Consider the following 24,750-nt stretch of genomic DNA (forward strand, 5'->3'; position numbering starts at 1 on the left):
GCGGGCGGGCGGGCGCGGAGCTCCAAGATGCCGTTCCACCCGGTGACGGCGGCGTTGATGTACCGGGGCATCTACACCGTGCCCAACCTGCTGTCGGAGCAGCGCCCCGTGGACATCCCCGAAGACGAGCTGGAGGGTGAGTTCCCCGCCGGAACCCCGCCGCCGGGCTTCCTACCTGTATGCCCAGGTGGAGCTCGGCCAGGGGCGCCGGGCCGGGGGGCTGGCTGCAGGTGCCGGCTGCAGGTGGGCGCTCGCCGAGCAGCTGCGCGGGAGGCAGGACCAGCCCGCACTCTGGGCGCCGCGTTGGGGGTCGCAGAGGCGGAGGGGGAGGCTCAGCCTCTGCCCGCGGGTTCCCCTGCGCTGCGGAAACTTGTCGGCCCCGCAGCGGGGTCACGGGGCCACGCGACCGCGGTGACAGTGCGGCAGCGCGGCGGGCCGGGCCGGGGTCCGAGCTGTGTCCCCCGCGCTGGCCGGCCAGAGCACCCGCATCCTGATCCCCTCCTCGGCGCCCGCCCGCGGCTCTGTGCTCGCATTGACATTCTGCTCGTGTCGCTTTAAAAATTCAATCTGCTCGGGCAGCGGGAGAAGGGGAGAGGGCGACTGCCCAGCTCTTGCCCGCAGCGGGGCCACCCCCAACCCCTCCTGCGGCCGAAGCCCCTTCCCTGCAGCCTTGCGGGGACCCCCAGCCTGGAGCGCTGGGAAGGCGGCCCGGGAGGCGGTGGCGACAACAAGTGGCCGGATTGGGCGGCTGGGTCGCGATAGCCAAGCCTGGAAGGGAAAGGTGAAGGACTGGGAGGGACCCAGACACCCCGAGCTTCTCCACCTCCAGGACAGGAGCGGGAGCCTCAGGCAGTGGGCTAGGAGATCAGAGTGGAGGGCAGGGTTAGGGGCTCTCTGCCAGGGGTTTCCTGGGGGGCAGCAAGACCTCTGGGGCCTGCCCGACTTGGTCCATGCTGGGCTGGAAAGAGGTGCTGTTTCCCCTCCCCCCAAAACCTCCTGGCCCCATGTGGAGAGGGGGCTCTGGGCTCATGGGGCCTTGGCCCTCTGCGATTTGGTTGTCTGCTCTTGGGGAAGGGGCTGAGACTGACTGGGGGCTAGGCCCATCTGGGTACCTTGGCTCCAGGGGGTTCTCTGAGATCCAGGGCGTTGGTGAGGACCACTGGTGGGGGTAGAGCTGAGATGCCAGCACAGTCAGGGATGATGGTAAGTGCAGCAGGGCAGCATGGAGGGCCATCTCCCCCACCCTGGAGCTGCGGTGGGGGCAGATCTTGGAGTCAGACTGTGCTGGGGGAAGATCCAGAGGGAGAAGGCAGTGTCTCCCCCATCCCCCACACTGCACCACAGGCCACAAGCCACCTGCTCCTCACCAAGTCTCCCACAAGCCCCCGGATATGGGGAGAGCCAAGAAGGGTCTGTGTTTGCTGTGGGCAGGCAGGTGGATGGGTGCTCATGCCCTGACTGGCTTGTTACTTGTCCCCAAAGCCCAAGCCCTTGCCTGGCTGGGTGGAAGCCAGTTGTCCAGGGCCTGGGGAAAGGAGAGGGTGTGATGAGGGCAAGAGGGCAGGGGATGGGGTGCAAGCCATCTCTTCCCCACCTCTGTCCCTTCCTGCCCAGGGCCACTCCCAAACCTCCTACCAGTTTCCCCCTCCATAGCCCCTTGTCCAGGCCTTCCTCCTGGTCACTTGAGCAGCGGTCAGCATGTCACTGTGCCCCTCGCTGCATTCCCTCTCTTTGCTCCAAGCTACCCCCACCATGGCCCTGGCATCCTCACTCTGGACCTCACTGGGTCCTTCCTCTTCTGATCCCCCAGCCCTGGGGTGCAGACCATGAGGAAGAGGGGAAGCTGCAAGGAGGCCAGTGTGCAGGGGTGAGTGGGGCACGGGGTAGGTGGTGCAGGGGCAAGGAGGCTGCAGGCTCCCCTTGGGCCTCGTGGTGGACATGCTGGCAGGAACCCAGCGGCGTTAGTCACCAGCCACACCAAACGCACTCCCTGCTTCTCTCCCGTCCTCTTCTCCTGGGCCTTGGAGAGCAGAGGGGCCCTGGTGCAGGGGACATCTGAAGGGCAGGGCCCTCCCTGGGGCAGGCAGGCAGGGGCTGGGGGGGAAGCCAGAGGCCTGGCTCTTCCCCCCACCCTGCCCCCGCATCCGTCTCATGGACTCCAGGCTGCTACGGATGAGGGTGAGAAATTCTCCACAACCCAATCCCCTTCTTGGCTGCAGGCACCCCAAAAGCCCTCCTCCCAGGAGGCCAGTCCTCTGCAGGCCTCAGGCCCCCGGTGAACCTTGATTGCGATGTCTGGGTGGAGAAGGTGGCCAGCCCTGGCACAAGCCCCCATGAGGACCCTGCCTCCTCTGCCTCCCCAGTGCCCCATTAATGCTCCTGCTCCAAGGCAGTGTGGGTAAGACCCAGGCCCTTTGCTGGCAGGATGTCCATCAGTGGGGGAGCTGTGCCACATGTGCCTGGAAGGAGCCCAGCAGCTTGGGATGAAATGCTGCAGACAATACACTCCGCAGAAATCCAGGGGGCGGTTAACTTGATCGAGTGGGAGGAAGACTGGGGGGTGGGGGGTGGGGTTAGGACGAGAGTGTCCCAGCCAGACAGCGCCGAGTTCAAGTCTCTGCACCCTTGACTCCTGGAGTGACCTTGGGCCATCGCTTGCCTCTTTGAGCCTCGGTTTCCCCATCTGCAAAAAGAGGTCACCATTGCCCCTTTGCAGGGCTGGCTTCAGGGGATGCAGTGGAAGTGCCGAGCACAGGGCCTGGCACACAGTGGGGGGTTGGGGACACAGACACAGCAGCAGGGGGACTAGGAGAGCTAAGAGTCTGGAGTGTGTAGGGACCAAAGAAGGCCCATGAGGCAGGGACGCAGGTGTGTGGGAGGCTGGGGCAGAAGGGCAAGCTGGTGTCAAGGGCCTTGAAGGTCAGGTGGAGGCACTGGAGACCTGTGGCCTTGGAGAGCCTCAGATGGACATGGCTGGGCAAAACTGGCCCGGGGCCAGAGCGACATAGGCTCTCCCAGACTCCCTCTGTATACCCGACCATAGCTGGGAGGTACACCCCTGATATGCACACAGCAGAGACCCCCAGGACCTGTAGGAGCGCAACACTAGCCCCAGCAGTGGACTTGAGCACTCAAGGGTGGGAATGGGGTGGCTGCCAGCGAGAGGGGGAAAGAGACAGACAGGCAGCGACCAGGGCAGGGTCCTAGGGATGGCACTTTGCCTGCTCAGTCGGACAGTGGAGCTTGGTTGAGAGTGGACAAATGGGGGTCTTCTGGGCAGGTGATGGGGGAGCCCCTTTACTGCCCTTCTTCCCTGCAAGTACAGCAGCTGCCTCTTTGCAGACCAAAGGCTCAGGGAGGCCAGGTGTGAGGTACAGAACCAGTGCCACGGAGAGCACAGCTCTCCAGAGGAGAGACACTGCCCACCCCCAGTAACCTGTCCCCCACCCCACCAGACTCCAGCTCCCTAACAGAGGGCTGCATCCCATGGGGCCTGCTGGGGTCTCAGGCCTGACACAGCTCCACAGGTTGGGGAGGGACTTGGGGGGTGTCAGAACAAATGCAGCAAGTGGGGGACAGCATCATCCTGGAAACCTGGCGGCCCTGCCAACCAGGCCTTCACACCCCAAGAGGGAGCAGGACAGGCTTCCCCTGGCCTCCTGAAGTGGGGACCAGAGTGAGGCTTCCGGGGAAATGCGCCCAGGCCTTGGCGGCCAGTAGGAATTATATCCCCGTTTCACAGACGAGGTGCCTGAGCCTCGTCCAAGGTCACGCGGCGGCTGCAGAGCCAGAATCCCAGCCCAGGCCTCCTGTCCCAGCACCAGCCCCGATGCCAGCGAGAAGGACGCCAGGCGTCCCTAGCTCGCCCAGTCCTCCCTCTCCTTCCGGTTCTGCCATCTGAGCTGGGCTGATTTACGGCATCCTCCTCGGAGCCAGGCCAGCGGAGCACTTAATACGCCTTATTTCCTTATCCCCCCAGAGCCCCACTGTACAGGTGAGCAAACACCTGCCCAAGGTAATCCAGCCAGGAGGTAGCAGAACTGGGATTCGAACCTGGTTCTGTGTGACTTAGAACCGCCTCCCTCCTTGGCCTCCATGATAGGTGAGAATCAGCTGGGGGGGTGGGGCAGTGTGTGCACTGTGGAGGCGCGGCTAGATGGACACAAGAATGGGGAGGTAGATTTACCTAGTGGTCTTGGGAGGGTAGCCCTGCCGAGAAATGGCCCCTCAGGGCTGCCTTAGGGCTTGCTGGCTGCCCACACACCCCAGGTTAGCCCACCCTCCACTGCCTTCCCCTGTTGTTAGGCTGTTGTTGTCAGATGCCGTCAAGTCGGATCCTACTTATAGCGACCTTATGTGTAACAGAACAAAATGTTGCCCAGTCTTGCGCCATCCTCACAATCATAGCTCTGTTTGATCTCATTGTTGCAGCCACTGTGTCAGTCCATCTCGTTGAGGGTCACCCTCTTTTTCGCTGACCCTCTACTTTACCAAGCAGGATGTTCTTTTCCTGGGACTGGTCCCTCCTGATAACATGTCCAAAGTACATGAGACGAAGTCTCACCATCCTCGCTTCTAAGGAGCATTCTGGCTGTACTTCTTCCAAGACAGATTTGTTTGGTCTCTGGCTGTCCATGGTACATTCGGTATTCTTTGGCTTCCCCTTGCCTAGTGCATTTCCTCAGGGCCTCTGGGAAGGGGGTCAGGGGCTCCTGCTGAAGCAGCTCTGAGCTCTGGGAGCCAAACCCAGCCCCTGTCAGGGTGGGAGGGACAGCCTGGACCCCAGTTCATGGCAGGGGAGGGGGCCAGCTCCCACTGGAGCTCCTGCCATGGGTCCAGGGCTTGACCACTCCACCCTGAGATGATGGTTTGCCAGCCCGCACGCTCAGCTTGATTTCCCTCTCCCGACAGTGGTGGTTCAGTGGTAGAATTCTCACCTTTCATGTCGGAGACCCAGTTTCAATTCTGGCCAGTGCACCGCATGCGAACCACCACCTGTCAGTGGGGGCTTACATGTTGCTGTGTCGCTGAACAGGTTTCAGCGGAGCTTCCAGACTAAGATGGACTAGGAAGAAAGGCCTGACAATCTTCTTCCAAAAATCAGCCAATGAAAACTATGTGGATCACAGTCTGATCTGCAACCAATTGCAGAAATGGCGCAGGACCGGGCAACGTTTTGTTCCATTGTGAATGGAACGCCATGAGTCGGGGCTGACTATGGCAGCTAACAAGTGGGTGGCCCATGGGGTGGGTGGAGATGGGGCCCTACGGGACTGGACAAGGGGCCAAGCAGCCTCCTCAGCCTCCCCTCATGCTTCTTGCCTGCTTGGGGCTGGAAAGCAGATGTCTGTCCTTCCTAGAATGGTCTGCAAACGAAGAGTAAATGGGCTCTGGGGAAAGCCGTGTGTGAACTTCTCCTCAGCTCCTTTTTCCATGTGCTTGGATGCGCAGGCTTCCCCAAGTCAGTCAGTCATTCATTTAGCCATTCATTCGGCAAGCGTTTCAGCTTGAATGATGGGCACTGTTGCAGGAAACGGGGACACAGCTGTGAACAAGCCAGACTGGCCCTGCCCTCATGGCACTTAGTTCATAACCAAGATGGTCAGTTCGAGGACAGGGAAAAGCAGGGGCCCTGGGAGCGTGGAGGAGGGCCGGAGTCAGCCCAGAAGCCTCAGAGAGGTGGTACTGCCCAGGTTGAGAACCTGGATGCCATGTTTGCTGTGGCGGGGACAGAGCATTCCAGGCAAAAGGGCAGCTTTCTCAAGGACGTGGAGGTGGGTGTGGTCCTGGTGCCCACCAGCACTGAAGGGGTCCTGAGGCTGGAGTTCGGGGCACCTAAGGTGGGCGGAGCCTTCAGCTGGGAGGAGGAGAGGCAACACCTCTGGCCAGAAACCTAAGTGGGGGGCCGGGGGCGTGCCTGCTTACATGTCCAATGCCTCCATCTCTGCCCAGAGAATCCCAGTGCCTGGAATCCCCTCAGCAGCCTCTATGGCTTCCAGGCTTCTACTCACACACCTCTGGCGACAGGGAGCTCACCACCTCCTCGGCAACCCTGGAAAGCTTCATGTGGGAATTGCCTGGAGTTCCTGGTTCTCCCAGCCCGGCTGCTCTCCTAGCCCGTGGCCACTGGCTGAGAGGCCAGATTCTCAGGTCCCACCTGGGATGAACAGATTTAGGGTCAGAGGGCCTGGGGAGTCCAGGCCGATCAGATGTAGTGCTCTGTCTGTCTTGATTTGAATGTCAGTCTGAGATTGGGAAATGACCCCAATGTGCAGGATCCCACAAGCAGTTTCAGGGGTTCCTGGAACCCTAAGGATCCGTAAGGCCAGGCCTGGGCCAACACCACACTGACCCTGAGCTAGCCCACGCACCCTCTCTAGGCCTTAGTTTCCCCATCTGCAGTGTGGGGCATCTTGCCTATTTGCACTTTCATATATACACCGGTGAGCTCGCTTCAGCTTGCTGAAATCCCATCCAGGGGAATAACTCAGACAACGGCCAGGAGGCTGGTGAGTGAATAAGGAGACCCCCAGGGAGCTGCAGCAGAGGGGGTGGAAGAGGATTGGCATCTGGGCAGGGGAGCTTCCCAGGGTGCTGATTGGAGGCTGAGGGTGGGCACCTGGTGGGTGCCCAGTCTCCTGAGGGAGGGGATGGTGGCCCCTGGGAAGGAAATGCTCTTCAGGACCCTCCTGCTGGGCTGAGTAATAATTAAGGTTTCACAGGCAGAGAAACAGGTGGAGGTAAGAGGGGAGGGTTCCCCAACAGTTTCTGCATGTCCTTGGTAAGAAGCCCTTGTCACCCCCACATCATTAAACCAGATGCTATCGAGTTGGCTCTGACTCATGGTGACCCCATGCGTGTCAGAGTAGAACTATGCTCCATAGGATTTTCAATGCTGATTTTTTGGAGGTAGTTTGCCAGGCCTTTCTTCCACCGTGCCTCTAGATGGACTCGAACCTCCGACCTTTCAGTTGGCAGCCGAGTGTGTTAACCATTTGCACCATCTAGGGACTCCCTCACACCATTACTGCCCATTTTACTGTGGCTAAGACTGAGGCCAGCACAAGGTCATGCAGTGAGTTACTTTCTTGATCCCGGGCTCCTGCCCGGTTCACTCTCCCCACCCCTGAGTCTCCCAGGTCCTCAGTCTCCCCCTCTGTACAATGGGGGCAGAGGGTGACTCCCCACATCTGAGCCGGCCTGGACCAGGTGGGGTTCCTGCAGCCTCGCCTCTGTCTTCCCCCAGACCTTGGGTTCCAGGAGGCAGTCTTTGCCAAGCTGTCAGCCCATTAGTTAGAGCTGCTGCTGCCTCATGTGGCTGCCATTAATGAGTGTTGGTCAGTGTTAATGAGCTGAGCCCGGGGAGGAATCGCAGTACGATAGGGAGTGGCAGGGAAGTCTTCTGCAGCTCACAGATCTCTGGCCTGGCAGGCCCAGCGGCCTCCTGCACAGAGGGACCCATGGCACGCCCCCCCCACCGGGTCATCACAAGCATGTCAGAGAGGCTGTGGGTGCCTGACACTGAGGCCCTGAGGGGTGTCTCCTCAATTTTACTGCTGGGTTTGCTTCCAGGCTCAGCCTGCCCGGAGGTTCCAGAATGCGGCACCAAAGGCGGACTCTAGGCAGAGCTCTGCAGGCCCTGGAGTGGTTTCTCAGTGTCACGCTCAGGCTGCAGGTTCTGGGATCCAGGGGTTCTGGGAAGGCGGTGTCAGGGCAGGGCTGAGATCCCAGGCTGCTCTGCCCCCCGACAGAGATCCGTGAGGCCTTCAAGGTGTTTGACCGAGACGGCAATGGCTTCATCTCCAAGCAGGAGCTGGGCACGGCCATGCGCTCCCTAGGCTACATGCCCAACGAGGTGGAGCTGGAGGTGATCATCCAGCGGCTGGACATGGATGGTGAGCAAGGCCAGCACACCCCTGGCCTGAGTGTTGTCACCTGTCACCTGGGCTGGGTGTGGTGTCTGGGGCCTGAACCCACCTTGGGGCTCTCACTGTCCCCCCATTCTGAGCCACCCCAAAGCCCACGGTGTGTTGTGGCCAGGCTTGGGCCCATTTCTCAGCCTGGGAAACTGAGGCCAGAGAGAGCTGGCTAACCCAGCCCCACCCAGGGGCCAGAGAGTCTGCCTCTCTCATTCTCAAGTAGAAAGAAGAAAATAAATACCCTAATTCCCACTGCCCAATATTAAAAATCGCTAATTTAGTTGTATCTGCCCCTGGCATTTTATGAAGGAAGAATTACTGAGAATAATCATGGTGCCATGTCCCTGCCCCTTCATCTCACCTGTGGCCTCCCCCTTCTCCTCTCCAGCCCATGGCATGTGGCAGCCCGGGTGGTTCTCACCACCTGAATGTCACTTCCTGTCTGTCTGGGGAGACTCTGAGGCCCCACACCCACCCGGGACAGCAGCAGGGGGCTGGGAGCCCATGGAGGGTTCTGAGTGGAATGAGGGTCTCCCATGTGACTCCAGCCCCAGTCCTTTGGGCCCCAGGCTGCCTGCCCAGGCCCAGACATGGCCCGGCTGATTGGCCCTGTGCCTGCTCTAGGCGATGGCCAAGTGGACTTTGAGGAGTTTGTGACCCTCCTGGGACCCAAGCTCTCCACTTCAGGAATCCCAGAGAAGTTCCATGGCACCGACTTTGACACCGTCTTCTGGAAGGTACGTCTGACTGGCTGGACCCAGGGCTAAGTACACTGGGGAGGGCTACCCTGGGGCCCGCAAATGGCCCGGCCCACCCTGTAAAGGGGATGACCACTCCAGGCCTGTCTATTGGACGTCTTGCCTCCCTAGGTGAGGGGTGAGGGTGCTGGTGCTGGTGCTGGTCAAAAACTCAGGTATGGGGTGAGTGGGTCCCAGCCCCCCAGGATCTGGGCTTGTGTAGGGTGCTGGCCGAGGACCGTGGCTGTGGTGGTGGTCAGAGCACTGTCTCCCTACCCAAGTGCGACATGCAGAAGCTGACAGTGGACGAGCTGAAGCGGCTGCTCTATGACACCTTCTGTGAGCACCTGTCCATGAAGGATATCGAGAACATCATCATGACGGAGGAGGAGAGCCACCTGGGCACGGCTGAGGAGTGCCCCGTGGATGTGGAGAGTGAGTGACGGACCCCTGGGGCCCCACGGGCGGAGGGAAACCGGGAGTTTGCAGAGGGGGTTGGGGACCTCCTTGCCTGCCCTAAGCCTCAGTGTCTCCATGCGCCCCATGGGGTGAGCCCCTCCTGGGTCTGTGCACAAGTACAGGTGGCTCTTGACTGCGCTGGTTCACTGACTCGTCTCTCCCGCTCCCCGGCGGCCATAGCCTGCTCCAACCAGCAGATCCGTCAGACATGCGTGCGCAAGAGTCTCATCTGCGCCTTCGCCATCGCCTTCATCATCAGCGTCATGCTCATCGCAGCCAACCAGGTGCTGCGCAGCGGCATGAAATAGGCCCCTGTTGGGGTGCCCCGTCGGCACATATGGAGCATGGGGCTCACTCCACACCCACCACCACCTGCAGCCCCTTCTCCCTCAGCTGGCTCCCTGGGCCACCGTCAGCGTGTACTCTCAGGGCCCAGACGTCGATGACCCCACCACCACCCCCTCCCACCCTGGGCCTTGCATGGAGCTGCGGCCTGGATGTGGAGGGCCTGGTGGCGGCTCTGAGGATCCCAGCCCCACCTGCACCTCTGCCCTTCCCATGCCCCCACCTGGCCTGTATGTAGCACTAATTCTTCCCAGTGTCCAGGCAGTCCTGGGAAGTTAAGGAGGAATTCACTGCTGTGGCCCCTCAGGTGGAAGGGGGCACCCTGTGCTCAGAGACAGCAGTTGCCTGCCCAGGGCCACACAGCCAACCTGACCCCGGTCCCTGGGGTTTCCCAGGGCTGTGGGCAGGGTGGAGGAGGTGGGGGCAGAAAGCCTCCCCTGGAGGAGAGCATGAGACCGAGGTCTCCCTGGCTCCTGCTCCTCAGGACGGCCTGAGTAGGCTCCTGGCCTTCTGCTGGGTCCCTTCCTCTGACCCTCCTACGCTTAGACCCAAACCCAGCCTCTGCTCCTCTTTGCACCTGCAGAGGCCACAGAGTTAGCCCATTCCACAGATTAAGGAGCCTGAGGCTCAGAGGAACCTGAGATATGGCCTCAGTTCCCCCTTCAGCAGGGATTTTCAGGAAGGGCAGAAGGTCAGTGGAGGATGGGAAATCCAAGGTGGCCCTGCAGGCCCCATGTCCAGCTCAAGAGCCACGTCCCCTCCAACCACCCCAGCACAGAATCTAAAACCGTAGTGCAGTTAGGGATGGAAGCAGAGTTGGGGCCTGGAGGCTCCAAGAAGCCTGAGCCGCCTGTGTGACCTCTGCCGGCCAAAAAGCTCCTCCAGGGCAGAAACCTTGGAAGGACCCCTGTGCCACGCCTAGGCTGAGAGGCTGCCCAGCCCAGTGCCATTAGGGCCAGAAAGCTCAGACAGGCCTCTCCAAAGTACAGGGCCTGCCCTTCTGGGTCCCCCACTTCTCTAGCCCTCAAGGTGGAGACCTGGCTCATGCCCTGCCTCTAGTTGTGCCACCTCCCATGCTTGGAACCTCTCAGCACAAGCAGAAGTGGGGGGCTGCCAATCTTCCAGCGCTGGAACAGCAGGCAGAGCCACTTCTCAGAGGGCCCCGGTCACAGCTACACTGCTGCACCCTGCCCGAGCATGGGAGCCTCTGCCAGCCCCCAAGGGAGAGCATTCATCTCATTCCAGCCCTGCCTGCCCCCGCCTAGGGCCAGAGACTGAAGCTAAGGGCGAGGCGAGTGCAGCCAGAGCCATGGTGGTGACAGACTCTCTTTATAAACATCCAGAAGTTCGTTTTCTCACATGTCCTGGGAGGGAGGGTGGGTGTAGTTGCCTGGCTCAGTCTGGGAGCAGGGCTGCAGCTGGTGGAGGGTCCTGGGTCTCAGCAAAGCCAGGTGGTACTTTCAGAGGCTCTGTGGGGCCTCCCCAGTCCTGGTCTTTGTTGTGACCAATAGGAAAGCTGACTGGGTCAGGGCCAGGCAGAGCCAAGGGGCTCAGCCCCACTGGATGCTGGGCTGCAGGGGCCACCCCCCGGGTGGGGGTGCTCTCAGGGATGGGGGCAGCTCCTGGATTGGTGGCCAGCCCATGGGGTACTGGAAGATGGCGGTTCTGGCGGGTTCAGCCCTAGAGAAAAGAAGAAGAATTAGATTGGGACATAGCCTGGGCTATGTCCTCCCACCTCAGCTATGGGGAGGATCAGCACCTGCACAGCCTTTCTGGAAGGCAGAGCAGCTCGTTTGAGCTAGCAACCATACCTCGAGGGACTGAGCCCAAGGAAACAGCCAGGCTATGGGCAGAGATTTAGCAGCAAGAATAGCCACCCAAAAATGGAAGTGACCTAAGTGTCCACCTGTGGGGGACTGATTACGTTATGCACGTCCACGGCAGAGAATGCTATGCAGCCTGTGTAAAAATTATGGCAAACTTATATGCACTGACAAGGGAAGATGTCATGACATACTACGTGAGTAGGCAGAAAAAGCAGCTTATAAAATAATGTATATAGCATGATACTATTTTTGTTTAAAGATATATAACATATATAAATGCATAAAAAAACCTGGAAGACACAGCAAAATGTTAACAGTGATTCTATCTGAGTGGTGCAATTACGGGTGATTTTTTACTTCTTTATATTTTTCAAAAGTTTTGCAAGCACGTCAGTCATTGAAATCAGAAAAAAATTAAGTCTGAAATTTTTTAAAAGCCTCATTTCTCATGCTACTCTCTTCCCCTGAAGGCCCTTGGCCCCAGCCAGCTCCCTCAAAGCCCATCTGAAGCACCCGCCTTTGGTCAGGTATCCTCTGTGCCCAGCCTGGGGACACTCCTTCCTGGGAGCTGACCAAGCCCAGGGAGGCGCAGAGCAGGGCCCAGACCTGCCAACCTGCCCAGCATTCCCATCCTAGACAGGGCCCCCCCTCAGGCCGGCTCTGCGGCTGCAGCGCCCCTCCTCTCAGGCCATGGAGCACTTTGAACCTTGTGTTCTACTCCCCTGGGAGCTTGTCTGTCTCCCCTTCTGGACTTGGGGCCCTCAGGAATAGGGGTCAGGGGGTGGGGAGTCTGTCTGTACCCTCAGGGCCCAGAGCCAGGCACAGGGAGGCTGCCCCGTGAATGTTTGCTGAATATGAACAGCAATGCTAAGAGGTCTCTCTCATGACCAGGCATTATTCTGGGTCAGAAACCATGGCCTAGGGGATCCTCAAGAATCTTTACACAAACCCCATTTTATATATGAGGCAACTGAGGTACAAGGAGTCAGTCATCTGTTCAGGTGCCACAGTCAGGGGATGGAGGAGGGAGGGCTGTAATGTAACACAGACATTGCTCCAGTCGTCCCCTCCCCCCTCATTCTCTCTGCTCCAGAGGCCCAGCGTACCACCCCCTCCGCCCCCAGCTCAATGACTGAGATCCTGGCAGCTCCTAGCAGGCTCAGGGCCCAGTGGCCAACCTTCTGCAGGAAGGGAAGGGCCTCCAGTAACTCTGAGGTGTGGAGAGGCCTCAGGCCTCCAAGGCGGAGGTGGGGGGACCAGGGAGTTTGCCTGTCCTCAGGGCCTGGCTGCTGTACCAGGCGTGGGCTTCAGGCAGCCTTCTGTCCTCAGTACAGCCTCTAGGGCCTCCTGGTGCCAGAGGACAGGGAAACCCCCTGCTCAGCTGTTGGCTGCCTGCTGGGAAGAGCCAAGAGCTGAAAGCAGTTCTCAGCATGATTTATGGTGCTGGGGAGATTTCCTAAACTCCCGCCAGCCAGCCAGCCAGCAGCAGAAAGGTGGGAGTAGAGGAGGCTCTGCAGTTATGGGAAGGGAGTGCCCCAGCTGCCAGGCAGACCGGGCTCCCCGCAGGGTCAGGACTGATGGCAGGGCTCCCCCAGGGAGCCTAGAAAACAGGCAAGATTCCTCAACAGCTGGGTCTCAACCTACTGGATCCATGGCTCAGTCTGGTGACCCTGTGCCCTGAGGCCCCCCAACAGGAGGAGGGCATCCCCTGTGCATGCCCACAGACGTTTGCACATGGCCCGGGACCCAACACAGGCAAACCACTTGATCCCCAAAGCACACCCTCCAGCCCCGCATGATGCAGATGGGGACACTGAGGCATGCATGCAGCATGGCTCGGAGCTAGTGGCTTTTCCTGTGGCCTCAGTTTCCCCCATGCACAAGGACAAACAAGAACGACTCCTTTGCCTTTCTCCAGCCATGTCCTAATCATAAGGAAAAAGAGTCTTCTTGCAGGCGGCTGGGCCGGAACAGCACCACTGGCCCAGAGAGGGGTGCACAGGGGGAGATTAAGTGGGATAAAGTCACAATCTGAAGAGCCAACAATGGGAAGCAGGGACAAGCTCTGGCCTTGCTGGGGGATTAGTCTGTATGTCTGAGGCTGGCCTCTCCCTCCCGCCGCAGTCTGCTCTTGGCAGATGCCTCAGGGTCAGTCTGCTGCAGGGGATGGGCCAAAGCTGCCAGGCTGGGGCCCCACGGAGCTGCCATCTCCCGGGTTTACAAGGAGGGTTGGCCCGGCTGACCTCGAGGCTCTCCTCGGCCATGGGGGTTGCAGCCCAAAAGTCTGAGTGGCCCCAGGGTGGGCCAGGTAGCCATTGTACCCTGCACAAGGAAACAGACACCCAGAGAGGAACAGGGGCTACCTGAGGTCCCCTAGACTGGTCCCCACGAGGGGCTCGCAGCACTAACACCCAGGTGATAGATCTCCAGGTCGGGCCCCTCCTCCCCTGAATGCTCACTCATGCAGCCCCCACGCACTGGGCACACACCCACCGGCAGAGGTTTGCCCCCCAGGAATGACAACAATGCGTGGTCAAGGGCCACCTTTATGCAGGATTGGCTGGAGTCTGGAGTAGGAGACTTGGGAAGCAGAGCAACGCAGCCGAGGGGTGCAGTGGGGGTCATGGGTACAGAGACAGAGCCTAAAGCCCGCGGGCTGCAGGGTACGGGCATGATTTTTCACAAGATCAGTCTGCAGGAAGAGGGCTGTGGAAGACTGAGGCAGCAATGGCTAAAGTGATAATAAATGGTCACCTCCCTTCCAACAACCCCTTTTTCTCCAGCCTGGACAGGTCTGTCTGCCCAAAGAGTAATTACTTTTAGCTCAGACCCTCAGGAGGCAGGTGGATAGGCAATAGGTGCAGAGAACAAGTGGTTCCGGGAAAGCAGGTCCCTGCAAGTGGCCAGATTGGGCGTCAGAGGGCTCAGACCCCCTAGAACCTAGGGTGGTCCCCAGTTGCAAGCTCCGTTGCAGATACAGCCACCACCATCCTGGCATTCAGCTGCTGTCTCTGTAGGCCTCCAGCTGGACAGGGCCTTTGGCCAGCCCTGAATGTGGTCCGTGTGACAGAGGCGGCCTAGGGTCCAGATCTGGGGCAGGGGCTCGCTCTCAAGTGACAGCTAAGGACAGCATGTATGTGATAACTTCCTGGAGAGGCTCAGATTCCTCAGCTGAAAAATGGGGTGCTAATCCCACTAAACGCCCAGACTGCTAGGCACACCGTAAGCACCAAACAACCCTAACTATCATGTGGTCCTCACCCCTCCCTCACCCCAGCCTCAGTTTCCCCATCCCACCCCCGGGTCCTCCAAGTCTCATGATCACAGGCACTCTGCATCAGAGAGCGCTGGGACACACTTGTCTGTGCCAAGGTGGGGACTTTGGGGCACCCTGTCTCTATAGCCCCTGAGGTCCCCAGGCCTGAGTTACTCCCAGGGCAGAACCTGGGAGGTCGGAGCAGGGAGGTGAGCAGCCAGAGCAACGTGATTAGTAAGCGGCAGAGCGTAGATGGGACCCTGTGCGGGCTGGGTGCAAGGAGCAGCGCGGGGGGCAGTGGAACTGAACTGGGCTCACGATAGTAGGGAAGTTTCCTGGGGCCACCCACCTCGGGGCAGCCTCCAGCCCACCCAGCCCCTGATGCATGGGCTGAAGGAGCCTGGGCATGGACAGGGATCCATGACAAGGGCCAGTCCCAAGGGAGTACCCACATGACCAAAATCACAACCCTTCAGACAGGCCCAGCAGGAAGGTACGTCCAACATTTGAGTCATGTCTGTACTGTATTTTCAAAAAGAGAGAGGGACAAAAATGGGGCACAGATTTAAAATAAGGGTAAAAAACAAAGTTATGTTCTAGGTCCTAGTTTGGTGAGTAGTGTCTGGGGTCTTAAAAGCTTTTGAGCAGCCATCTAAGATACAACTATTGGTTTCTACTTGTCTGGAGCAAAAGAGAAAGAAGAAAACCAAAGACTCAAAAAAGAAACTAGACTACAGGACAAATAGTCTACATGAACCACAGCCTCATCTACCCTGAGACCAGAACAACTAAATGGTACCCAGGTACCACTACAGACCATTCTAATCAGGGCCACAATAGATGGACCCTGATAGAATGAGAGAAAAACATGGAACAGAACCTCAAATTCATTTAAAAAAACACTCAGACCTATTAGACTGGTTGAGACTGGCAGCCTCCTCAGACTACTTCCCTGAGATACTCTTCAATCCTTAAACTGACACTAACCTCTGCGGTCACTTTGTAGCTAAATAACAGATTGGCTCAAAAAACAATATCACCTGTAAGTACTGCGCTCCTAAAAAAAATTACCTATATGAGACCAAACAGTCAACGATTACTTCAAAACAAAGATGAGAATGTAAAGGGACAGGGAAACTAGATTAATGGAAATGCAAACACCAGAATGGAAATAACGAGAACATTCACATATTTTGAAGAATGTAACCAATGTCAATGAACAACTTGTGTGGAAATTGTTGAATGGGAACCTAAACTACTATGTAAACCTTATCAAAAACACAATGTTATTAAAAAATATATATTTAAAAAAAATTAAAGTTAATTAAAAAATATCTTCATTTCTTTTCACTGGGCACAGAGAAGGCAAGAAGCAAACTCTTCACCTCTTGGCAGAGCCCTGAAGGAAGGCCTCACCCACAGATGGTCTGATCAGGCTCCCTCGGCCCAGGCCAAGCCGCCAGCCCATGAGGCCAAAGCACGGTAATCCGGGGAGGACCCTGGAGATAATCGATGCTGATGCCCCATTTCATGACGGGGAAAGTGAGGCGGCCCAGGGTGGGGCAACTTGTACAAAGTCATATACAGCTCACAAGCATATCCTTTAAAGCCCTTGTCCTCTCCTCTCTCTCCTTCAATACCTGGTGGAACTGCCCAGGAGACCTGGCTTTGGCCTTGACTCTGATGCTGTGTGGCCTTCAGAAGTCCCTGCCTCCCCTGTGCCTCAGTCAGTGAGTGAAGTGCGGGCAGAGGCCCTCTCCTTGAAAAGGAGGGCATGGGATGGCATGCAGCACACACTGAGGGCCCCTTAGCCAGCATGCTCCCCAGCACAAGAGCTTAAGGGGCTCCTCATCCACTTCTAAGCATCGAGGGCTGGGCCTAGCCCACCCTTACCTGCTTCCAGTGGAACAGTGGTCTTGTTGTCACACTCTGCACAGTCCCAGCTCTGCCTCTTCCTAGCTGTGTACCCTTGTGCAAGTCACACCCTACTGTGAGCCTGTCTCCCCTTATGCACAGTCAGGGTAACCATGCATACTGGCAGAGCCCGAGGAGGAGAGCGGGTAAGGGAGCAGGTATGCAGTGACTGGTACCCACGGGGATGTCAGTAACCAAGGGCTCTGGCCCCTTCCTCCTGGAATAGAACAGTGATGTGAAGTCAAATCTGCTTTGCCATTCCAATGTGGAGATGACCAACTGAGGGATGGGCAAGGCCAGGGAAAGAGGCTGGGGGCCCAACAATTCCCAACGTGGCCCTGCCCTCAGGGAACTCTGCCAGGGGAGTCATGTCTGGCCCCTGAGGCTGGGCAGTTCATGGAGAGACAAGTCAGGGCAGGCTGCCTAGGGTCTTGAGTCCAGAGGGCATAGGAGGAAGACACTCATAGAAACCGTACCTGCTGCTTGGGGCTGAGCTCAGCCGCTTGGCTCTCTTCTCCAGCCAGTCCTCCAGACGGACCTCAGGGAGCTCCACGGCATCTACTGGCCACTCCTTGGCCCGCCTCTCCTCTGTGGTAAAAGGGAGTCAGAGGCAAGTGAGGGACACATTCATACCAGCCTGAACGCCCCTCCCACCAAGGAGCAGGAATTGGCAAGCCTTGGGCAAGTCCTGGGGATCTCACCGCTCCCTTCCTGGGGGGCAAGCTGAGTAGGGTAAGGGCAGAGCCTCTGGCTTGTCCTCATTATACTGCTACCACCTCCCCAGGCCATCTGTGGCCGAGGACCACCCCTCTGGCTTCAATCTGCTTCTCCATCCAATGGAGACCACAGTTGTGGCTGCCTGAGCTTTTTGGGGCTCGAAGCAGGAAGATGGATATAAAGAGCCCGGCACTTGGGAGTGTCCAATTCCGGGGGTGCAGGGAAGCGGCACGGGCACAGAACCAGGCAAAGCAGGGCTTGAATCTTGGCTCAGCCACTTGCCGGGTCTCTGACCCTGAGCAGAGTAATGAGCCTGAGTTTCCCTGGCTTTTCGTCTCATAAAATGTCCTACAAAAAGTGTTGCTCACTGAATTAAAACCAAGCAACAAGTGGCTTTCATACACACTAGGCATGAGGGTGTGAGGTAGCCCAAGTCTCTGTGCAGTCTTGGGATGGGGCCTGGGGCCAGAGGAATACAGTCACACTTGCTTGTGGCCTAGTGCTCACTCTGTGCCAGCCCATGGGCTAAACATGCACGTACGCCATCTTACTCCACCTTCGTGAGCACCACACTGGACAGGTCAGGACACTGCCTCCAAGAGGCTAAGCCGTGTGCCAAGGTCACAGCAGGACGGCAGAGCCAGCACTGTCTTGAGCTGCCAGATGGGGGCATGCCTCTGCTCCCGGCCTCCGCAGTCCCCTCCACATCCCTGTCTCCATCAGGTATGTCTCCAGCTCCAACCACATGGCCTGAGCCCTTCCCACCACGGGCTAACTGTTCCCCAAGAGCCCATGGCCACAAAGAGCTGGAGATGCTGCAGCTGCCAGGACTCCAGGGCTGGTCCCACGAGCACTCGCATCCACCCTAGGAAAGCTCCTGGAAACCCTGTTTGTGCCAGGGCTGCAGCCACACTGTCATCGGCTCCCCAAGGCAAGGCACTTAGCCTGTAGGCCCACCAGGGGACAAGGGCAAAGGCCAGGCTGCCCCAGGACACTTGCTGGCTCCCTGAGGCCACCTGGACATACAGAAGGGTGAAGGGCGGTACACGGGCACACCCAGTCTGCCTCTAACTTGCTGGGGGGCTCAGGCAAGGCCCTCTGCCCTGGCATTGGTCTCAGTTTCCTCATCTGATCAATGAGGAGCTGTGAGAGAAGACTGACATGAAGCCCTCTAAGTCAGAGCTTCCTTGTTCTCTAATTGAAGAAGGCAGGCATACCAGATTCTTTCTTCCATGGGAAGCTGAACTTGCTCTTCCCTCAGAATCAGCGGGCTGTGAGAATCTCAAGGGCAAGAAAGGTACTTTCTTCATCTTTGTGTCCCCAGGGCACAGTGGGGGCATCTGCCGGGTGCAGAGTAGGGGCTCTGTATATGTTGACAGATTGAAGGAGGGAGGGGCGTAGGGGGAGGGTTTGCATACGTGAAGAGTGCCAGGCTTGTAGCTGCTGCGCAGGACTCAGGTGGGGCAGAGGCGCAGCCTCAGGGCCCTGGGCACAAAGCCACGCAGGCATCAGGTTGAGTCCCATGGGGTCACGGATGGGAGCTCATGCCAGCCCCTGCTCCTTCTCCACTCATGCCCGGGGTGGTTTGGAGGCAGTTCCTGACACCCAGCCCACACTGGGGCTCAGGGCTCCCCAATCACCCTGGGCAGCCCTTGACCTTCCCTGCATGGAGGCCACAAGAGAGGGGATGGTGGGCAGGCACAGGGCAGCTTCCCCATTTCAGATCCCACACTACCTCCCCAGCCCTCCTGGCATCCCAGCCCTGACCTAGCTGGGTCCCTGCTGAGACTCACCCTCCACTTGGAGACTCAGCTCCTGCAGGTCTCGTCCAGACATGTGGGAAAATCTGCACTTGGAGCCGAAGTCACACTGGCCTGTGAAGGGAAGGCAGAGTTACCCACTGCTTCGGAAGGACCCCACAGTGGGGTCCTGAGGGGTTTTAGGGGCAGGACTTGAGGGACTCCACCCCTGCACAAAAACTTGGAGTTTCTCTGGCCCCACAGCAGCCAGAACAACCTGCTCAAGCCCCTTCCCTGGCTTCCCGCTGCTCTGGGGGTCCAATCCCACTGCAGCCTTCTGTGAAGTCTTGTCTTTTGTCACCTCCTGCCCTGCCCCTGTTCCTCAATGAACTACACGTGAGTCTCTGGAAGGGTCATGCTTTCCTCCCTCCAAGCCCCTGCATGTGCTGCGCCTCTGCGTGGCGCTCCACCACCTCCTCCCCTTGGCTTGCATAAGCAGCTGGACTGCTCACTTGAAAAGCTTAAGGGCAGATTTGTCAGGGAAGTACCAAAGTCCAAGGTGGCTTTTTGAATCTCAACCGAGACCAAAACATGTCTCAAAATAACAGGGGACTGGGGGTGGCCTACACCAGTGTACCCTACCAGTGGCGTATTCATATCTAGGCGAAGTCTGTAGGGAAGCCCCTGATCTGCAGGCCTAGCATCCACCCTAGGGACTGCACCATCTCCTGAGAGGAGCGTGGCCTCCCCTCAATGCTAAGCTCCCTATAAACCATGTTAATCATCATGGTTTTCCTCTTTGTCTTGGCTGCTAGGAAGCTCAGGGCTAAATTCCTAGAGAGTACCCAGGACCTCAAGGACAAACATAGAGGATAGTAATCGTTCTCCTAGATTTGTCTTATTTTTCCTACCCTTATTTTCACCTGCCTTTGATTCCTTCATTTGCTTAAGTTTTTACCTGTTTGAACTGTATGCATCTTTATTAGCTGAGTATTGATCCACCAAATCAACACCTAGCATCCTTGGTTCTAATTCTGAACATCCTCCGTTCTAATTCTGAACATCCTCAGTGGCCTCAGGCCTGTGACAATCTCGCCCTGACTGCTGGGAGGAAGTGCATAGGGAGGCCTACTCCCAGGCCAGCTTAATCAGCTAATCTACTACACCCATCAGTGTCTCCTGGATTTACTTTTCATCTCCCAGTGGTTGCTTGTTATGGGTGAGTGGATAAAGTCACATTCTAGGTCTGAAGAGCTGGGGACCAGGCCCTGGAAAGTCCTAAGGAACCACAGCCCCTGGGAAGGCCCTGAGAGGTCAGCCAAGGGAGCCAAGGTCACAAAATAGGCTTGAGGTAGTGGCTTGGGGGGCCAGCCTGGGTGATGCTGGTCACTGGGGGGAACCTGAGCAGAGTACAGCACTGTACCTATCAGTAGAAACTTCCAGCAGGGCCGCTTGTTCTGCTCGTCCACCAAGATGGTGGCTGCATCTGCAAGAGAACAGAGTGGTGGGGTTCAGATGGGCTCCACCAAGAAACACAGGAGGTCAGGATGGAAGCCACCGGCCTGGACTTTGGCTGGACACAAGTACTTCTTCTCGCTGAGATCAGCTTGGAGGAAAGGAAAGAGCTCCCATCCATAGAGAAGTGCAAGCAGTGGATGACACAAGTGGGGATGCTGAGCAGTGAACCCCAGCTTCAGGAGACCCCAAGCCCACCCACCCCATCCAGAACTAGCCAAAGGCAAGAACTGGGTTTTAGGTCAGAAGCTGTTGACCCTGGCTGTGCAGTGGAATCACCTGGAGAGTTTTATAAAAATCCTGGAGCCACAAGACCTCTCTGTACTGTCTTTGCAACTTCCCATGAACTTATAATTATTTCAAAATAAAAGCTACATCACTCCACAGCCATGACTGAAACTGGCTGCTCTCCGTTTTCCCTCCAGACACTAGCTGTGGGCACTCACAGCCAGATCACGCTGGCCGTGACAGGGCTTTGTGGCAATCATTCTGAATACCCTGATTTTTCCTACTTTTATTTTCATCATATATGTACTGTTTTGCCTTATATGCTTCTTTTTAGGAAAGGTATCTATCAGTCAAAATCCACAGGTAAGACATTTAACTAAGGATGGTACCCTGACTCAGAAACCCTTAGGTTTGCCCTGGAAGAGGGGAGCAGCCAGGCCCCTGCTGGGAACTTTCTGGGCTACCACCTTTTCTAGAGGCCACTTGGGGTAGCGGAAAGGCCAAGGATTAAAGAATGTGAGCTCGAATCCCAGCTACACATGACCACAGGCAAGCTGCTTGATGTCTCCAAGTCTCAGTTTCCCCACGTGTAAAATGGGAAGAAAAGTTCCCCCCGGCAGGCTGGTGAGAGAGTGTAATAAGATCACGGATGGGAAGCGCTTGGCAGAGTCAGGCAGTGGTTCCTAGCCCTGGCTGCCATTAGAATCACTCAGAAAGCAAAAACAATTCAATCAGTCTCTGGGATTAGGCCCAGCCTCTGCATCATGCTGCCCAAGTGGTGTGAATGTGCAGCCAGGACTAAGAACCTCTGCAGTAGGTGCTCAACAAACGTAGCAATTATTTCATTTCTCTTCACAAACCCTCTCTGTGGTGCTCACATCTCCATTTGGCAGAGGGGGAAACTGAAGTTTAGAAAGGGAAAATGATTTGCCTAAGGGCACACAGTTAGGCACTGGCAGCCCCAGGTTTGACCCCAGGTGTTAACTCTAAGGCCGGCTCGGTCCAGTGCAGCAGGGGGTACAGCAGACACTGAGGAGGACTCCTCCCTTCCCCAGGGCAGGACAGCGGTGTGTGGGAGGCAGGAGCTCCAGGGTCAGGAGTTAGTTTTCAGAGGACTCACTCCAGGGTGGCCTGGCAGAGCTGTGGGGGGGTGGGGTGAACCAGCAGGGTGGGAAGGGGTCCATCTGTCAGCACTGGGCTTGTTAGACTCAGCCCACCCAGTTGGTGCTCCCCTGCCTGCCCTTCCCGGGGCGGGGGCAGGAGGGAAGGAGGTGGGCTCATGCGGGAAATGGACATTGCCTAGGACCCCCTGGGGCCGGGGCAGCTGAGGCTGGAGGGGGCCTGAGCCTGAACCCTGGATAAGGGCCCTGGCTGGCTGTCTGAGTGTGAGAGGAGAGTTCCTGGCTGCTCATCATCTGACAGGTGGTTCTCATCCTCGGCTATACATTAGAATCACCAGGTAGTTTTTTTTTTTAAAGTACACGGAGGCCTGGGCCCACTACTCCTAGGCTCTGCTTTAATTCTCTGGGGGGAAATCAGAATTGTTAAAACCTCCTCAATGACTCTTAAGTGCACCCAGGGTTGAGAATCCCTGGCCCAAGCCCTGCATAAAGCAGCCTGTGCTCCTCTGCCTAGTGTTCAAGGCTCCTCGTGATCTGACCCTGTCGGTCCTTCTCGCTCCATCTCCCAAAACTGACAGTTGCCTTAGGGACCCATGTTTGTTCATTCATTTAGATGTTCCTTTAGCAAACATTTACTGAGTGCGTCCTGAGTGCCAGGCATTGCGCCAGGCCGAGGGCTTAGTGGAGAATAAGTCAGATCAGGTCCTTTTCCTTCCAGTCTGATAGTCACAGTAACCCACGTGGAGATAAACAGGTAAACATCTAGCAGGTAGCAGAATGGCCTGACCTGGCCTGGGGGTCTGCTTGAATGAAGCTCTGAGGTGGCTCACCTCAACTGGCTTGGGGAGAGGGGTGAGCAGCAGGACAGGAACGCTTGCAGAGGGAACAGTACATGCAAACAGTTCATGCAGTGGCCAGTGGGGCTGGAGCTCAGAGGGAGAGGCCATCAAGGTTTGGGGGCCCCAGCTGGACAGGGGCTCTGCCCAGAACACCCTATTGTAACTGGCCACAAGGCCTGTCTTCCCATGCCTGGGACAGTGGGCCTGTTTTACTCATCTTTGTGCTGTCAGAGCCTATCTGCTGTCAGGACACATTAAGTGCTCACCAACTACTGGCTGAATGAGTAAGTCTACTAGGTAAAGGGCTTGAGGCCCATCCTTTTGTGGCCCAGTAGACATCATTAGTGCTCACTAAACACTTATGAGCCATAAAGTCATTGTGAGATTACTGAGCCCTTGTCAGAGCCCTGGGAGGTGGGTCCTGTCATTATGGCTGTTTTACACATGACAAAATTAGGGTCACACTGTGAGTGACTGACAGTGCCAGGACTGATATGCTGGCTCTGGAGCTCAGGCTTGCTCTGAGCATGGTGATGGAATGTCAGCCCCTGCTGAAGGCTAAAGGATTGGTCCAAGGCCATGAGGCTAGGGGCAGAGGGGTTCAAGTCTAGTCCCACCCCAGCTGGGGTAACTACCAAGGTGCCTCCTCAAAGTCTGTGCATTGCTCAGGGTAAGCTGGGATTTGGAAGCCTCTTGAAGAGGTGGAAAGAGGCACCAGCGGCTGGGGCGCAGGGCGAGGCAATCCACTGCTCTGGATCTCAAACTAACCTCTTGTACTTGGGGACACCCCGACACCAGCCCAGCCTCCCCGCAGAGCTGTTCTAAGTACTGAGTGTGGAGCTGATGCGGATGTGGGAGGACCCTGGGAATCTGGGAGCCCTGAAAAGGGGCAGATGGCTCACGCTGTTTCATCTTTTCTACAAGTAACAAGGGCCCTTCTGGGCTGAGATGGGGACTAGGAGCAAACAACAAGCGGACCATTGAGGCCCAGCTCCATGCCAGATCACAGTTCAGACAGACTTGGAGAACAGGGAGCCTTTCCCTGACACCAGCATCAGAGACCTCTAGGCACCTAGAAGACCTCCCACCAATGAATTCCCCCTTTGCCTCTACTCCCAGCCCCTTACAACCACAGCCACGCCTGGTCTGCTGAGTGACCAGGCCGCCCTCCCTCATCTGAGCATGAGCCTCACATCCTCATCTGAAATGGGGAGGGCCTGGGAGAGGTTTTCAAATGCTATGCCTAGGCCCCACCCCAAACCTGCCTCTGGGGATGGGACCAGTGTTTTTCATTTCAAGGTCTGGGCTGGGACTCCACTTGACACCTCTCTGCCCCCAGCCTATCCTGCATCCAGGGTTGAGAACCACTGCCTTAGAGTTCTTGAGATAAGCAAAAGACAAATGACAAACCATGGAAGCCTGGCCTGCAGCAGGTGCTCACGCCCTTCTCATGAATCCTGAGTCTCGCCTCAAGGAACTCTCCCTTCTCCCACATCTTGGCTGCTGGGATTCAGTTTCTTCCTTCTGGGTTCAGGGCCCAAGTCTCACTGCATTGTCCCAGAATTCTGCTCCCCAGCTCAGGGGTGTCAGCCCCACCCAGCTCACTCCAGGACTCCTGCCTGATCCCTGCCCCACTGCCAAGCTCCCTCTCTGCTCCGTCTGGCTCTAGGCCTCCAGCTTCTGCCAGCTCCCTCACTCTTCCCCAGTGTACACGTCTAGTAATAACTGCAGTGCAACTGCAGCAGCAGTGACCGTCTCACAAGCACCTCCGGGTGCCAGGTCCTGTGCTCGGGGCTTACACCCCTGAGCACATTCACCCTGATTGCATCTGCTCTGAGAAGCCTTTCCCGGAAGAGTCTCCCTCTGGCAGCTCAGTTATTCATCCATCTGTCCAGCCATCATTCAACAACCATTCCTGCACGCCCACTGCTCACCATGCAGCAGTCAGTCATTGCTTTCAAATGTAGCTCTGGCCATGTCAGCCCCTGCGTCAAGCCCTTCAAGGGCTGCCCTCTGCCCTCAGGACAACCTGATGCCCTTATTTCTGACTCCACGGGCCTGTATGATCTGGCCCCTGCCCCATCAGCCCTTACCACTCTTCCCCTCACCCACCACATCCAGTTACACCCTCTCCT

General features: G+C 57.3%; 2 protein-coding genes across 2 annotated transcripts in view; one reads left to right on the forward strand and one right to left on the reverse strand.

The window, feature by feature from the left end:
- The first annotated feature begins 27 nt into the window (after positions 1-27).
- CABP7 (calcium binding protein 7) lies at positions 28-9,423 on the forward strand. The gene is made up of 5 exons (XM_004378922.1): positions 28-136; positions 7,752-7,895; positions 8,544-8,656; positions 8,938-9,091; positions 9,296-9,423. Exons 1-5 carry the CDS (start codon positions 28-30, stop codon positions 9,421-9,423), a joined length of 648 nt encoding a protein of 215 aa, XP_004378979.1.
- Positions 9,424-10,791: 1,368 nt separating this feature from the next.
- ZMAT5 (zinc finger matrin-type 5) overlaps positions 10,792-24,750 on the reverse strand; it is a 29,070-nt gene continuing 15,111 nt past the window's right edge. Inside the window, exons 3-6 of the mRNA XM_004378923.2 lie at positions 20,336-20,398; positions 18,967-19,047; positions 16,933-17,044; positions 10,792-11,140 (exon numbers count right to left, since the gene is read on the reverse strand). Of these exons, the coding sequence (XP_004378980.1) occupies positions 11,011-11,140; positions 16,933-17,044; positions 18,967-19,047; positions 20,336-20,398 (386 nt within the window). The 3' untranslated portion in view covers positions 10,792-11,010. The remainder of the gene's footprint in view (positions 11,141-16,932; positions 17,045-18,966; positions 19,048-20,335; positions 20,399-24,750) is intronic.

The sequence above is a fragment of the Trichechus manatus genome, unplaced genomic scaffold (assembly GCF_000243295.1).
Source record: "Trichechus manatus latirostris isolate Lorelei unplaced genomic scaffold, TriManLat1.0 scaffold00061, whole genome shotgun sequence".
Lineage (NCBI taxonomy): Eukaryota > Metazoa > Chordata > Mammalia > Sirenia > Trichechidae > Trichechus > Trichechus manatus.

Excerpts from the sequence above, each read along its gene's own strand:
- CABP7 (XM_004378922.1), top strand. The coding sequence starts at position 28 with ATGCCGTTCCACCCGGTGACGGCGGCGTTGATGTACCGGGGCATCTAC. Across the intron at positions 137-7,751 it reads CCCCGAAGACGAGCTGGAGG|AGATCCGTGAGGCCTTCAAG; the intron begins GTGAGTTCCCCG and ends GCCCCCCGACAG. Across the intron at positions 8,657-8,937 it reads TTGACACCGTCTTCTGGAAG|TGCGACATGCAGAAGCTGAC; the intron begins GTACGTCTGACT and ends TCCCTACCCAAG.